This window comes from Pan troglodytes, chromosome 19 (assembly GCF_028858775.2).
Source record: "Pan troglodytes isolate AG18354 chromosome 19, NHGRI_mPanTro3-v2.0_pri, whole genome shotgun sequence".
NCBI classification, from domain to species: domain Eukaryota; kingdom Metazoa; phylum Chordata; class Mammalia; order Primates; family Hominidae; genus Pan; species Pan troglodytes.
Window position 1 is genome coordinate 17,035,282 of NC_072417.2, and position 15,961 is coordinate 17,051,242.

General features: G+C 52.4%; 1 protein-coding gene across 3 annotated transcripts in view; it reads right to left on the bottom strand.

The window, feature by feature from the left end:
- PITPNM3 (PITPNM family member 3) overlaps positions 1-15,961 on the bottom strand; it is a 101,872-nt gene that overhangs the window by 78,071 nt on the left and 7,840 nt on the right. For all 3 annotated transcript variants that reach the window (XM_016931368.4, XM_054670774.2, XM_054670773.2), the window contains exon 2: positions 5,197-5,292. In XM_016931368.4, the coding sequence (XP_016786857.2) occupies positions 5,197-5,292 (96 nt within the window). The remainder of the gene's footprint in view (positions 1-5,196; positions 5,293-15,961) is intronic.

Sequence of the window (15,961 nt, forward strand, 5' to 3'; positions counted from 1 at the left end):
CATGCTTACTTGCCATGTATATATCTGCTTTGGTGCAGCATTTATTCCTTTGTGTTATTTTGTTTATGGTGTTTTGTTGTTGTTGTTGTTTTCCAGGCAGAGTCTCGCCCTGTCACCCAGGCTGGAGTGTAATGTCATGATCTCGGCTCACTGCAACCTCTGCCTCCTGGGTTCAAGCGATTCTCCTGCCTCAGTCTCCTGAGTAGCTGGGATTACAGATGTGTATCACCATGCCCAGCTAATTTTTTTGTATATTTAGTAGAGACAGGCTTTCACCATGTTGGCCAGGCTGGTCTCACACTCCTGAACTCGTGATCCGCCTGCCTCTGCCTCCCAAAGTGCTGAGATTACAGCCACTGTGCCCAGCGTATGGTAATTCTTAATAGAATGTATTTTCTTGTGTATTGTCTTCCTATTTGTCACCTACCACCACCACTAGGCTATGAGCTCCATTGGCTGGGGCAGGACTTGCTTGCTCCTGTATCCCCCACACCCAGAAGAGCACCTGGCACTTGATGGACGGACGCACCATTAATACTGTGGAAAGAGTAAATGAATGAGGCTGAATTCTAGCTCCCGCTCTGCCTCTTTGTGTGGCCCTGAACAAAGTTCCCCGGCCTCCGTTTCCCAGCTTGTAAAGTGAGTCAGAGGTGTTAGATTCAAAAACCTTGAGGAGCCTCCCAGCTCTGGCTTGTTCTGGGTTGGAGGCCACATCCCCTTCTGGCCACTCTGGGTTTTCCCTTACTCTGCATCTTCCAACCTCGGCACTGCTGGGCTGTGGCCCCCCAGATATCCTGTCTTGAGAGGGGAGGGAGTGACACTTCTTTTGAATCTGGGAGCCTGGACCCCATAGCCCACCCTGCAGCATCTAATCACTCCTGAGCCCCAGACCTGCCACCTTAGCCAGAGGAGCTGGCACCCTGCCGAGGAGTTGTTATGGATCCAGAGAGCTCAATACTCCTGCCTGACTGTTCCCTAATCCCTCCCATGCCTTCCATACAGAACCAGAGACCCCCAGAACCCAGAATTCCTCTCTGCTCCCAGACCATGAGCTCCAAGGGCCTCTCCAGGTGAACCCCAGTGCTAGGCCAAAGGGTTGGGGCTGATGGCCGCAAGGGAGGGAGGACGGTCCTAATCGGTAACACATCAAAGGGAAAGGGCTGACCTGGACACTAAACTCCCGGCTTCCAGCCCCTGCACTTCCACCTTGATGTGTGATCTGGTGGCGGTGGGGGGCAGGGGGTCCCTTTGGTGCTGTGGCCTCAGTTTCCCCATTAGTGCACTGAGGAGGAAGGAGATACAATGTTCCCAGGTCCAGTCAGTGCTGGTACCTAGCTACGCAGTTTCTTCCAGTGTAGACGCTGCTTGGTTTCTCATTCCTCTGGTCATTTTTGTATCAGTTGAGGTGGGCAGGGGTGGGGGATCACGACGGGGGTTATGGGCAGAGGAGGGAGTACAGATGCAGGAGCTCTCAGGGACAGAAGGCTGCCCAGGCAGCAATGAGACTGCCATACCCAGGGCAGCACGAAGCCCAGGAGTTGGCTGCAAGTACCCAGCTGGTCTCTGCAGGGAGACACAGAGAAGGTCACCTGTGAAGACCGCCACACGTGCAGGAACTGTTGAAATGGACATCCATGGCAGCCAAGGAGTCTTTTGAGGGGCTCATGGGGGAAACCCAGGGAGCTTTGGAGGCTCTGGTGCAGGATGTCTGAATGGGGCTGGATTTAATGGTGTTGGCCCCACCACAACTAGAGTTGGAACTGTTGAGGCCACAGGATGCCAGGCCATGCTCAAGCGGAAGACAGAGACCGCACCCAGGGTCAGGGTCAGGGTCAGGGTTCAGCCTGGGCTGGAGAGCAGAGGGCAGGGAAGCAGACCCTCAAGGGATACTCAGAAGCCCATGGCCTGGTCCCAGACACAGAGCACTGGCTGGGCTGGGCTTGGCTGGACCAGAGCCCTGGGAGAGACAGAAAGCATGGCTTCACCTCTCACTGCCTTGAGCCAAGGAAACACACAAAGGCCTTGGTCAGGGAGGAATGGAAAGGACGTTAGCAGTTGGCAAATCAGAACTAAACAGGGTCCCAGCAGCCTGTGAGGTGGATCCTGTGGCTTAGGAATGCAGATGCTCTGGAAGAGGGCAGATGGTAGGGAGGCTGCAGAGATATACGAGGTCCTGTAGGGTGTGTGGAGAGGCAGAAGATGGGGAAAGATGGGAGAATCTGGGATCCCGAAAGAAAGGGAGAAGAAAAAAAGGAAGTGGCCGGGCGCGGTGGCCCACACCTGTAATCCCAGCACTTTGGGAGGCCAAGGCAGGCAGATCACTTGAGGTACGGAGTTCGAGACCAGCCTGGCCAACATGGTGAAACCCTGTCTCTACTAAAAATAAAAAAAAAATTAGCCAGGTGTGGTGGTGCCTGCCTGTAATCCCAGCACTTTGGGAGGCCAAGGCGGGCAGATCACTTGAGGTCAGGAGTTTGAGACCAGCCTGGCCAGCATAGTGAAACCCTGTCTCTACTAAAACTACAAAAAAAAAAGAAAAAAGAAAAAAAATTGGCCAGACATGGTGGCGCATGCCTGTAATCCCAGCTACTTGGGAGGCTGAGGCAGGAGAATTGCTTGAACCCAGGAGGCAGAGGTTGTAGTGAGCCAAGATTGCTCCATTGCACTGCCACCTGGGCTACAAAGCGAGATTCCATCTCAAGAAAAAAGGGAAAAAAAAAAAAAAAAAGGAGATGATGAGAAAGAAAACACAGGGCCACCAACATGGGAGGAGTGAGAAGTGGGGCCGACTTCACGGCAGAACAAGCCGTGAGATGGGAGGGAGAGGACAGAGACAATGGAGGGGCCAGGGAGACAGCCGTCAGCATGAGAAGCACTGCAGCTGCTCTCAGGGACGGCAGGTGAGCAGGGCCCGAAGGGATAGAGCTGACCCTCGCGCCACCCACAGATGCCTCTGTCGTCAGCTGGGAACGCAGAGCCCTGATGAACTGCAGAAATGTTTTAAATGAAAGTCTTCCAAGCATCAAAATATTGAAGCCGTTGTTGTCTCACTGTGGGTTAGTTGCTATGGAGAAATTCAGCCCCAGCAGCCACTCTAATTAGACGCCCATGGGAGACAGGCCCCAAATGGGCTGGTTTAGGGCTGGCCTCAGGGAAGGGGTTCCCCGCCCAGAGCCAAGAATGGGGGAAAGCTCCCCACCTCCCAGCCACATGTCCTAAAAATCACCCAAACTGAGTCTTCTCCATTGTTGGAGGCATAGAGCTGATAGGGAAACTGAGGCCCAGAGAAGGTGAAAGCCCCGCCAAGGTCACAAAACTAGTCGATGGCATGGCTGAGACCACATCCCAAGTGTCCCGCTCTGGGTATTGACGTCTTCCCAGCACGTAGTCTGTTTCTCTTCCAAGACCCCGTTTGCCAAGCATTTCAAAGCCGGCTCCGTCTCAGGAGTAAGTCAACACCCTAAATATGGTGACTTCCCAGAGTGGGGCCACGCAGGCCAAGCAAGAGCCAGGGACTGTCCTGGGCTGTGGAGCAGGACCCTGGTGCTTCTCCCCAACTCCTCTGTAGCCCAGCAGAGCATGGCTAGGGAGGGTCTTCTCTGCTCAATTCCAGACCGATTCCACCTTCCCATGCCCGTACACCTGCCTGGGTACTCGTGCCTCTGAGCCTTCAAGGCTGATCTCTGCCTGAAATGTCCACCCCTTTGGATGCCCCTTTCTTTCAATCCCAACGTCAACAATGCTCCTTCCTATGTCTCATGGGTTGGCCGGGAAGAGATGCAGAGGTCATTTCCCCACCCTCCTTGTCCCTCACCTGAACACTGGCAACAGTCTTTCTAACACTCTGGCCCTCCCTGCATCTATGAGGCTCATTTATTTTTTCTTTCTTTTTTTTTTTTTTTTTCTGAGACAGAGTATCGCTCTGTCACCCAGGCTGGAGTGCACTGGTGCCATCTCGGCTCACTGCAACCTCTGCCTCCCGGGTTCAAGAGATTCTCCCCCCTCAGCTTCCCCAGTAGCTGGGATTACAGGCACCCGCCACCACACCCGGCTAATGTTTTGTATTTTTAGTAGAGATGGGGTTTCACCATGTTGGCCAGGCTGGTTTTGAACTCCTGACTTCAAGTAATCTGCCTGCCTCGGCCTCCCAAAGTGTTAGGATTACAGGCGTGAGCCATCGCCCCTGGCCGAGGCTGATCTTAAGTCGCACCGACTCACAGGTGCATGCAGCATCTCCTCTCAGCCCCCTCCCCGCTGCCCACCACCTCCTGGCCACTTGGCCTTCCTCCAGTTCCTGGAATGTTCCTGTCTCTCCTACTTCAGGGCCATCACACCTGCTGTGCCCTTTGTCCAGAAGGTTCTTTCTTCCCTCTCTCCACCTTGCCAATATCTTACTCCTTAGCTCTGTAGAGCGGGTGCTAACAACCTCCTCACCATGTTAAATTAGGTGCCCCTCTGACTGTTCTCTTTTTTTTTTGAGACAGTCGCACTCTGTCACCCAGGCTGGAGTTCAGTGGCACCATGTCAGCTCACTGCAACCTCCGTCCCCTGGATTCAAGCAATTCTCCTGCCTCAGCCTCCCGAGTAGCTGGGACTACAGGCACCCACCACTACACCCGGCTAAAGGAATTTTAGTAGAGATGGGGTTTCACAGGGCCACCTATTAAAGGGAACACATCTGTTAAGGGAACACACATGTTGGCCAGGCTGGTCTCAAACTCCTGACCTCAGGTGATCCACCCACCTTGGCCTCCCAAAGTGCTGGGATTACAGGTGTGAGCCACCGCGCCTGGCCTGACTGTTCTCTCTTACAACAGCTGGCACTTTTACTTAGCGGCGGCACTTTTACTTAGTGGCGATGGTCCCCATTCGTCATTGTATTTTCTTGGATGTCTGCCTCTCCTGCAAGGCTATAAGTATGATGAGAGCAGCAATGTGACGACTGATTGCCACAGGATCCCTGGCACCTAGCAGCGTTCCCGGCACATGTGAGGGGTTCAGCAAATATTTCAAACAGTGAACAGACGAAGGCTGAGCCCCTGCTCTTGGCACACCCACAGGATGGGTAAGTATGGAGTGTGGAGCTGCAGATACCGTGTCTGAGTGGGGAGGGATGCGGACCCCCAAATGGGATCTTCTTCTTGAGGCTTCTAGGAAGGTCACCCAGCCAGTGATATGAGACTGGGGTTCACTCACCTCTGGCATCAAAGAATTCATCATCTGAGCTCTCCACGGAGTCACTGAGGACATTTCGAAGGTGCCAGGGGGCACCGCCGCCCGGGGGAGGGCCACCTGTTAAAGGGAACACATCTGTTAACCAAGCCTGAGATGGTGTCCCAGTATGAGGGAGGTGACCCAAGACCCCCCTGCACTAAAAGCCAGTTAGCATCCTGCACATGTGTGCCCTCTCCCTCCGAGGCCTCAGACCTCACAGAGCCCTCCCTCTCCTGTGCTGTCATTGAAGCTCAAAAACCTCTCTGAGTAAGTGCAGCAGAGCAGGAATGCGTGTGCCCATTTTCCATGTCCTAACACTGAGGCTGGTGGTAGTTATGAGCCTTTGCCAAGGTGACTTTGCCAAGCAGTGTCTCAGTCAGCACAGGGGAAGCTCTGCTGTATTAACAAATGAGCTCAGACGTTTAAACAGCAATGGTTCATTTCTCACTCACGTACAGGTTGGAAGGGAGCTCTGCTCATTGCTGTCACTCATAAGTGCCACCACCTTACGATGTCACCAGCCCAAAAGGAGACATCAAGTTCTGGCCAAGCAGGGGAGAAGAGCTCAGAAAATCTCACCTAGTCTTAAATGCTTCTGCCCAGAAATCACACACTTCTGCTCGCATTTCACTGGCCCTGGCTACCAGGCACACACGTCCTGTCCCTCAGAGACCTGCATTCTTGTATCAGCAATGCCCCTGCCTCAGTTTTTCCATCTGTACAATGAGAATCCTGGCAGAGACTGTCCTTTGAAACTCTTCTACTCTGACTGATATTGGAGGAGCCCACCTGGCCCACAGTAACTGTCAATAAACAAGCATGGGGCGGGGGGTGGACATCCTCCCTAGCCACTGCCAGGTGAGCCTGATGGTGCAGTCCTTCGAGATACCTGCTACAGTCCCAGTTCACCACACCCCCTACCCTGCAGGATGCTGGCACTGTTCCCTGCCCTGAGTTCAGATCCCAGAGCATAAACTGTTCCTGAAGGGAGACGGCCAGCCCAGGCCATCCAGGGACACAGCCCTCCTGCCTGTCGTTCCTGCCTGGCCCACCACAAACTCCCAAACACACACCCAGTTTGTGCTTCATGGCTTGGAGCCCAGTAAGAAGCACATTCTGAGACATCAAAAGGACAGAGGGTACAGTGAACACCAACTCGGTAGTCACCTCTAGGTACAAGGCTGATTCCCTAAGCTTCTGATCCCCTGTCTCCACCAGTGTGAGCTGACGTTCCACCCTCGGGCCCTGGATTTACTGCAAGGGGGGTCTGAGAGTTCAGATGCACCATAACTGTGTGTTCCTAACACAGATATGGGACGATTTTCCAAATGTATGTGGAGGACATTCTAGCTATTGCAATAAGACAAGAAAAAAGAAATGATTGGAAAGGAAGAAATAAAATTGTCTTTATTCCCAGATGACATGATTGTCTATGCAGAAAACAAAAAGTCTACAAAATCTATATTAAAAAAACTACCAGAACTAACAACTGAGTATAGCAGGATTGTAGGATATAAGATCGACATGCAAAAGTCAATTGCATTCCTAGATACAAGAAATGAACTGAAATTTGAAAATGATAACGCCCTTTAAAATAGCGCACACAAAATACTTAGGTATAAAGCAAATGTATATAAAAATTTCTGTGATTCAAAAACTACAATCACTTAAAATTATTCCTGAATTATATGAACTGTATGTTTTCTCAATCAACAGATACTAAAGGTATAAAATCTATCATATCTACTACATTTGCATACTATGTGAATATGCTATATTAATATACAGACATCCCTTGCTATCCCAATCTTTTCCGTTCCTAAGAAGTAAGAATTTGGATAGTCAGCAAAGTCCTATTATCCCCATCTGTTCAGCTCCTGAGTTTTAGATAGTAAGAAGCAAGAGTTTAAGTAGCAACAGAGTCAGCTGAGGATTTATCTGGATCCACTTGGCTCCTGAGTTTGAACAGCAAGAGCCCAGTGAGAGGCTCCTCTATGCGGTGGCCTCATACATGCACGGTTTAGATCCATCCGAGAACAAAGGCAGAGGCATTCTCTCTGATGACCTGTGCATGGGTCCCAGCAGGAGGTCTGGGGCAGAGGGAAAGGCTGCAGGGAGGCCAGTGCATTCTCTCTGATGACCTGTGCAGGGGTCCCAGCGGGAGGTCTGGGGCAGAGGGAAAGGCTGCAGGGAGGCCAGTCAGCTCCATTTGAGGGAGCAAGTTCTCCCAGCTACAGGTGAGCAGAAAAGGAAGGGGCTGGTAGGCATCAAAGGGGCCTCTCATTCCACAGACACTGTGTGGGGAACTGGGAACACTGTGGGGAATGGACAGGACTGGGTGCTCGCAAAGCTTACATTCTGCAGGCGGGGAAGGAAAAGCCAGCCTCAGTCAAATAAACAACCCAGATAATTTCAGCCCAAAACCTCTCCCTTCCTACACTATGTCCTCCTTCCTCAAGTGTCTCTTATGTGATAATTACAGCCTAAAGAACAGACAGACTTGAACGTGTGGATCTGTACTTCCACGGGGAGAAAATGCTTGGGGAAACTCAGCCTCAGACATCAAAAGAACTTTGTCACCTATTGTAGTTATAAATGCTGAACTAACACGATGTCTCCCTTTTATTATTGTGGCTCTCTTTTGTGGTTAAAATATATATTCTTTTCAAATGCATATTTTATCTTGTTTACTATTATTCTACTTGCTTTCAAAATGTATACCTGCCTTGGTGTTTTGTTTTGTTTTTGAAACAGAGTTTTGCTCTTGTCGCCCAGGCTGGAGTGCAATGGTGCGATCTTGGCTCACTGCAACCTTCACCTCCCAGGTTCAAGAGATTCTCCTGCCTCAGCCTCCCAAGTAGCTGGGATTACAGGTGCCTGCCACCATGCCCGGCTAATTTTTGTATTTTTAGTAGAGACGGGGTTTCACCATGTTGGCCAGGCTGGTCTCGAACTCCTGACCTCAGGTGATCTGCCCGCCTCAGCTTCCCAAAGTGCTGGGATTACAGGCGTGAGCCACTGCATCTGGCCCTGCCTTGGTTTTTAAATGTATACCGGATACCAGGTCTTCCCTCCCCTCCAGCAGGGGCTGCCCAACAAACTTCTGGAAAGGTGTTGGGGTGCGGGGAACCTCAGTTATATACCTGCAAAAACAGATATGTTAAGATGGAACATGGGAACTCTTCCCTGCATCTCTTCCTCCAGCATGCAGATTTTTTGGCAAACAACAAAGGTCATATTTCCAACAAGGAGAAAAGCAATGGGCAGTGTCTCAGGAGGGGTTAGAGGGGAAGACTTTTGTGGAAAGGTGTCAGGCAAGCAGAGGCCTGAATAATAAGAAAACCCAGATATGCTAAGAGTGTGTGTGTGTGTGTGTGTGTGTGTGTATGCACATCTGCTTGTGCACATACATGTGTGGGATGGACCGGGCAAAATCCATGGATAAGAGCCTTCCTGGATGAAAGAACTGCAAGGGTAAATTCCCATATGAGCTTGGTGTGTCCAAGGGGCAGAAAGAAATCCATGTGGCTGGGGCCAATGATTGAAGGGGGACAGGAATAGGGGAAATGGAGCCTGACCAGGTAGGGTAGGACCTCTCATGGACGGAAGCTTGGAACAGGTGAATTTTAAGGCTCCTCCCACTGCCGAGCCTCTATCACCTGCAAACTTCAAGAGGAGGGGAATACAGATGCTGAAGAGGGTCAGAAAGTCTCGTGGGGGAGGGGACCACAAGTCAGATGTGCTAGAGGCCACGTAGGTTCCTGAGAGTCACAGCAGGTGGGCATGACGACCCCAGAACAGCAAGGGAAAGGCTCAGAAACAGTGTCCTTGAGGTGGGTCCTTGCCCTACACTTCCCTGCATTTTCTGGGTCCAACACAAAGTCCCACACAGAAGAGGGCCAGGAAGTATTTGACAAACAAGTAAATGAATAAAAATGATTTGCTTGGTGAGTGCGGCATGCCAGGCAGTCTGCTAGCTGCTTTTCAGACATTAGCTAAAGTCATCCTAACCAAGCCTAGCAAAGTAGACATACTGAATCCCCACCTTACAGCTAAGGAAACAGAGCCTCAGGGATGTTTCAGGAAGGCGTTTGCTCTGCGGAAGAGATCAGGGCGGGGGACCTCAGTCTCCTCCTCTCTCCATTGCCTGCTCTCTTGGAAATAGCAACCCTTCTACCTGTTTCTGGCCAGCTGGGCAAGGGGCCAGAGGCCTGCCCCTGGCTCCTCATGGGGGCCCTAGCCCTGAGGGGCTCAGCTGTTCCAGTTCTAGAACCATCTGCCCATCAGGTCTACAAATCAGTGTCTGGGTATCCTTGTGTCTGTGGGAAAAATCTAAATGGATGTCTACATTCCTGCGTAGAGGTGTCTAGTGTTACACGAGCATCTGTCCCTGTGTCTGCTTGGCTGTTGTGTGTGTGTCTACATTCCTTGGGGAGTGTGAGCTTACCCACCTGCCAGCCCCCTTCGTAATATTGTTCCTAAGAATCATGCATGCATGCACACTCCCATAATTCTCTCCCTCTCTCCCTCACACACAAAGTAAATCAGCTCCAGCCATGGGTGAAAATTTAGCAGAGGTTAGAACACAGGCTTTGGAACAACACAAATCTGGGTGCAGTGTTACCACTGGCTAATCTAGGACCTGAAGCAAGTTAACTTCACTGAGCCTCACTTTTCTCATCTGGAAAATGAGCATCATAATCCTTACCCCACTGTTAGGAGATTTGAATGACATCAGGCCCCAGAGCGTCTAGCCCACTGCCTGGCACTTGGAAATGGTGGCCTTGTCAGCGACAGGACCAAGGATTGAGGCAGGGTAAGCCCACCTGAGGGGCTTCCAGGCAGCTGCCAGGGGCCCTCCCCAAGGCCTCAGAGCTCTATCTGTGTCCTCCAAGCCCAGCCCACCTCCTCCTGAAGACCCTCCTTCCATCCACCTTCACTACCACATTTATTTATTTTTAATTTTTGTTTTTTAATTGAGACAGGGTCTTGCCATGTTGCCCAGGCTGGTCTCGGACTGCTGAGCTCAAGCGATCTGCTCACCTCAGTCTCCCAAAGTGCTGGGATTACAGGCGTGAGCCACCGCACCCAGACCCAAATTTATTTAAAATGTTAAGTCAGGATGAAAGAGAAGGGGAATATCCCAACCCTTCTAGCAATTTAGAGAGAAACAAATGACCCTTCACCCCAGCAATGCCAGCACAGCTCCGAGCTGGGCCGCTCAGTGGGAGGGGCTGCTGGAAGCCATCCCCACTCCCTCTCCTGGCCCCGATACCCACCACCTCAGGTCCAGGGTGGTCTCCTGGACCTTGTCATGGGCCTGGGTCTCCCTAGCATGGGTGCAGCCAAGGACTCTGCTCAGATCGTCAGCTCCTCCTGGCCATCTTTCCCACCCAGGGACATAGGACTAGGTGGACAGAGAGACAGAAAGGCAGACAGATGGACAGGCGTCTCCTATGTGTGTTCTGCTCTATATCAGGGACCCCAAGGCAGCCCCAGTCCCAGGGGCAGAGTCCTCAGGCGAAGGGAGATGCCTCCCCCATGCTCAGGAGCCCTGTCTGAGGGGAAGACATTTCACAGTGAGGAACGCCCTGACCGTAAGATGCAGAACAAAGGTATTGGCCGATGCTTACTGGGCCAGACCTTGGGCCAGATGGTGCCAGGAAGGAAGGAGTAGGGGACAGAGCTGAACTGGAACAGTCCCTGCCCTCAGAAATGCCAGCCCTGGGGGCACAGCCCTACACTGCTTCCTGCACAGAGCACAGGAGGAACAGAGGAGCAGGCGTCCTGGCCCGTGTGAAATTCCACACCCACCATGTCTGTCCCGCGGCAAGTGGGAACGGTCCTCCCAGAAGCAGGGACTGGCTAGGGTACCCAGAGGGTTTCCGGGGGAGGGGAAGCCAAGATGAGCCTCCAAGGAAGGGGTGGGCAGGGTTGGCCAGGCTGGGGCAGGTGGGAGGAAGGGAGAGACACAAGCCAAAACAATCGAGCCCTTTCCAAGGAAAGCTGGATCTAGAACTTTCTCCTCAAGCGTAAGGAGCATCGGGGCAAAGGAGGGCACATGGGTGTCTGCTGGCAGCTGTGACTCCAGGGACATTCAGATAACACGTGCAATTTCCAGACCTCCAGGGAGGAACAGGTGCCCCTGAGCGAGGCCCTGGTGGGTGCACAGCATTGGGCCGGCACCTGCACCTACTGGCCTGTGGCCACAGCTTCTAGGCCCAGCCCTGCCTACGGCTATATCAGAAACTGCAGCCTGCCAATGCTGGATGGACTTAAGCAATCTGTGCCTCAGAAGGAGAAAGGGAGGCCAGGCATGGTGCCGCACACTTGTAATCCCAGCACTTTGGGAGGCCAAGGTAGGAGGATTGCTTGAGCCCAGGAGTTTGAGACCAGCCACGTCAACAAAGTCAGACCCCATCTGTACAAAAAAGTCAAAGTAAAAAAACAAGCCTGGCAGGGTAGCATGTGCCTATAGTCCCAGGTACTCAGGAGGCTGAGGTGGGAGGATCACTTGAGCCCAGTAGGTTGAGGCTGCATTGAGCCATGATCATGCCACTGCCCTCCAGCCTGGGGAACAGAGTGAGCCTCTGTCTCAAAAAAAATAAAAATAAAATAAAAAACAGAAAAGGAGAGGAGCCAAGAGTGAGAGCAGTGCCTGGCTGCAGGGCTGAGGCTCATTTGAATGGTCTCTCTCTCTCTCTCTCTCTCTCTCACACACACACACACACACACACACACATACACATACACGAGAACAGCAGGTTCTACAAGCACAAGCATCAGGGTCTAACTCCTGGCGGCTGATGCAGCTGAAAATAATCAGGCCTTGGGATGTCCCATGGGCAGTGGGAGCCCCGTAGACACATACAGCCCAGAGCACACATGTGGCTCATGCAGCCACACACACACACACACACGCACACATGCACTTAGAATCACACTTCAGTGCTCTCAGCTCTGCCTTGGGGTCCCTGGGGTCCAAACGCAGAATGTGGAGTGCAGTGCTTCCTACAGCCTGGCCGAGGCTCCTGCGGACAGGCAGGTGACTGTCAAGCCCCACCTCCTCTGTGCCTCCTCCTCCCTCGAGGAAACCACCATCCCGCTCCCACCTGACTGCTTCCAGCCCCAGTTCTGCCACTTACCAATTCGTGATCTTACTAAATGACAGGAAACCCTTCTGTGCCTCAGTTTCCTGCTCTGTAAAACGGGGCGGATAATCATGCTTACATAGTGTCGCAGTGACGATTACATGAACAAACATTTCAAAACGGTTTAGCAGAGTGCCTGAGACTCCATCAGTGCTATAAAAGGGTGTGTTAAATAAAATCATAAATTGTGATTCTCCAAGAGCTTTTCTTTGGTTCTTTCATCCGTGGCAACTTCCAAGGGCAGACCCCTCTCCTTCTTCTCGGGCCCCTGGAATGGGAGCCTTGCCACTCCCCAAAGGCTGGAAATGCTTGCCCCTGCCCACGCTCATGAGGCCAATCCGTCTCTCCTCCCTCCCATCGCAGCTCCCTGGGGCTTGCCTTGTCTGCTCCCTAAACTTGAACTACTGCAGGCCAGGACCTGCTCTCCCATCCCAGCCTCTCCTTCCAGCAGCCTGGGCTTCAGCAGCACATTGCCACCAGGAGAGCCTTCACACCACGCTCCTCTTCCTCTCCAGGCCTTTCCTCCTGCAGGTCCTGATGCCTGAAACGTCTTCTATCTCCCCATCCCACCCCCAATTCCTATTGATGCTTGAAGCATCAGCTGGAAGTCTTTTTTGGCCCCTGAGGCCAGCCCGGGTGCCTGTCTCCTTGTGTGTCCTTCATGTGCAGCACCTGTGTCCCTCAGAGTCCCTATTTACAGACTGGGTCCAGGCCTGCCTGCCCCACTGGTCTGTGGGTTCCCCCTGAGCAGACACCTGGTAGGAATCCTCTCCAGGCTCCTAACCTGCGCCAGGTCAGGGCTGGGCACACAGAAGGCTCTTGTCAGGCTCAGTGTGGCCCAGCAGAGGGGAGATCTTAGCAAGGCCCCCTCTCAGGGGAGCATCCCCGAGGGAATGTCCTCAGGCTTCCTCTCTGGATCAGGGTGAATTTGGAGACCAGACCAGTCCAGGGCCAGCCAGCCTATCCTCAGCCTTGAAGGGGGGCTGTCCAGGGAGAGAAGAGAGGCCAGGAGAAGCTGCTTCCAGAAAAAGGCATTATTGAAGGAAACCAGTACTGGTTGGGGGTTGGTTGCTATAGAAACATGTCCTAACTATCTCCCAAACTGCTATATGTGCCACTGATGAGCTCATGTGCTCGTCTGTTTCAGGGGACACGCCAGGAGCCCTGGAAGGGCCTATCTGCCCGAGTACACTGCATCTGAAGCCAACATCCTGGAGAACCCCGGAAGAAATCCAGCTTCCAGGGCAACCAGAGGGGATCATCCATCCATCGGTAATGCACTTAAAGACTGAGGCTGACTTCAGATTGCAGAACTGTCCTGAGAGCAGCTCAGGTCTGACACTAGCCGTGGCCCAAACCTCAACCTCAACCATGGCCTCAACTTTCAGTTCAGCCATAGACCAAGTTATAACCATGGCCACAGGCCAGGCCACAACTCCTGTCTCAAACCACACCACGAACCTGACCACAGACCCAGCTTGACTCAGTCACGGAGCAACAACACTGCTAGCCAAAGACTAAGCCCTGACCCTGGCCACACAATGGCACCCAGCACAATCAAGGGCTTGTATCAAATAACTTGAAGGATATGTTCACTCTAAAGTCTGTACAGGGCAGCTGTGGTGGCTCACGCCCGTAATCCCAGCACTTTGGGAGGCGGAGGCAGGTGGATCACCTGAAATCAGGAGTTGCAGACCAAGCTGGCCAACAGGGCGAAACCCCGTCTCTACTAAAAAATACAAAAATTAGCCAGGCATGGTGGCACATGCCTGTAATCCCAGCTACTTGGGAGGCTGAGGCAGGGAGAACTGCTTGAACCCGGGAGGTGGAGGTTGCAGTGAGCTGAGATCGTGCCATTGCACTCCAGCCTGGGTGACAGAGCAAGACTCCGTCTCAAAAAAAAAAAAAAGAAAAAAATCTGTACAGCATTGCATCCGGTTGCCTGGGATTTCCACAGCCTCTGCTGCCTGTCGTCTTCATGATAGCCCAGGGAGGTCAGTAAGAAAGGACTCACGATTCTTGTTGACAGATGAGAAAACTGAAGCTCAGAGAAGAAAACTGATGTGCCTCCTGTCATGCCGCCTGTTTCTAGGGGTAAGGGGGGTCTCCAAGCAGGGCACAGTTGGCCAAACCAGTTGCTTTGGGGGAAATGTGCTTTTTGAAGACCTGCTGGAATGTCATAAATATGCCATTTAAATACCCATTAATTACCTTATTTAGGAGATAATTAGTGATTAATAGCTTTGGCTATCTATTGTACTTTCATTTGCTCTGCCAATTAGGCTCCCAACAGTTCTGAATTATTTGGAACAATTCTCCCAAGGCCCAGCTGTCCCCCCTATGTCCCGCCAGACTCTTGTTCCATAAGGAGGAGGCTCTCTCCTCCCTCTAAAATGAGCTCCCCGTAGCACCTGCCACTGTGCCACAACAGGCTCTGCCACCTGCAGGCTCCCCAGGAGGGCAGCCCGAAAGACAGGACAGCAGGAGGCATTCCTTCTGCTCATGGCAGGACCCCCTTGCAGAGAGCTGAGAATAGGGGCTCAAGGTCCAGGCACCTACCCAGGCAACGGGAGGCCAGGTTGGAATCAGACTCCTCAAAGGACGCTGGGGTCTCTTTCTTTTCTTTTCTTTTCTTTTTTTTTTTTTTTTTTTTTTTTGACAGAGTTTCACTCTTGTTGCCTAGGCTGGAGTGCAATGCCACGATCTCGGCTCACTGCAACCTCCGCCTCCCGGGTTCTCTCCTGCCTCAGCCTCCCAAGTAGCTGGGATTACAGGCATGCACCACCATGCCCGGCTAATTTTGTATTTTTAGTAGATACGGGGTTTCTCCATGTTGGTCAGGCTGGCCTCAAACTCCCAACCTCAGGTGATCCACCTGCCTCGGCCTCCCAAAGTGCTGGGATTACAGGCGTGAGCCACCACGCCCGGCTGGGGTCTCTTTCAAAGACTACCACCTCAATGAAACGACCAGCTTTTTGGGAAGTGCATCAAAGGCTGCCATTAGCCTGGAGCAAACAGTAGGAGGGTAGCAGCTCCCCACCCCACCCCATGCCAGCAAGAGCCAATGTGACCCCCTGCAGGTGATCCGACTCATACCACCTGCCACTCCTGGACTGCAACTGAGCAAAGATGGGGCCCAAGGTTGCCTCTGCCCCCAGGCCCCTCCATTTAGTGCCAAAGCACAGTGCCAGGAATTGCCAGCCAAAGTCCCAGAGGCGGAGCTCTCATCACTGCTCCAGATTATACTATATAAGAAGGAAACACAGAGGCTGCGAGGGGTAAACACACACACACACCCGAACTGGGCAGTAATGGGAGAGCTGAAAATAGCTCTTTTTACCACAAGGGATGACTCCAGAGTTGCTCGGCTGGGACTAGCCTCACGGGGGGCAGGAAGTAGGAGCAAGGGGAAGAGAAGGAACCCACAGGGGCGACATCAGGGCCAAAAGGATTTCTGTTGAGGGTAGTAATCTGGATCAACCCAGAACAATCAGAAAAGGTCAATGGTGCATGAGTGACGGGCAGCCACAGACACTCAGAATCTCTGAAAGACAGACTCTAGAACAAGTGAAAGCCTTCCAGCTGTCAGCCCCGAG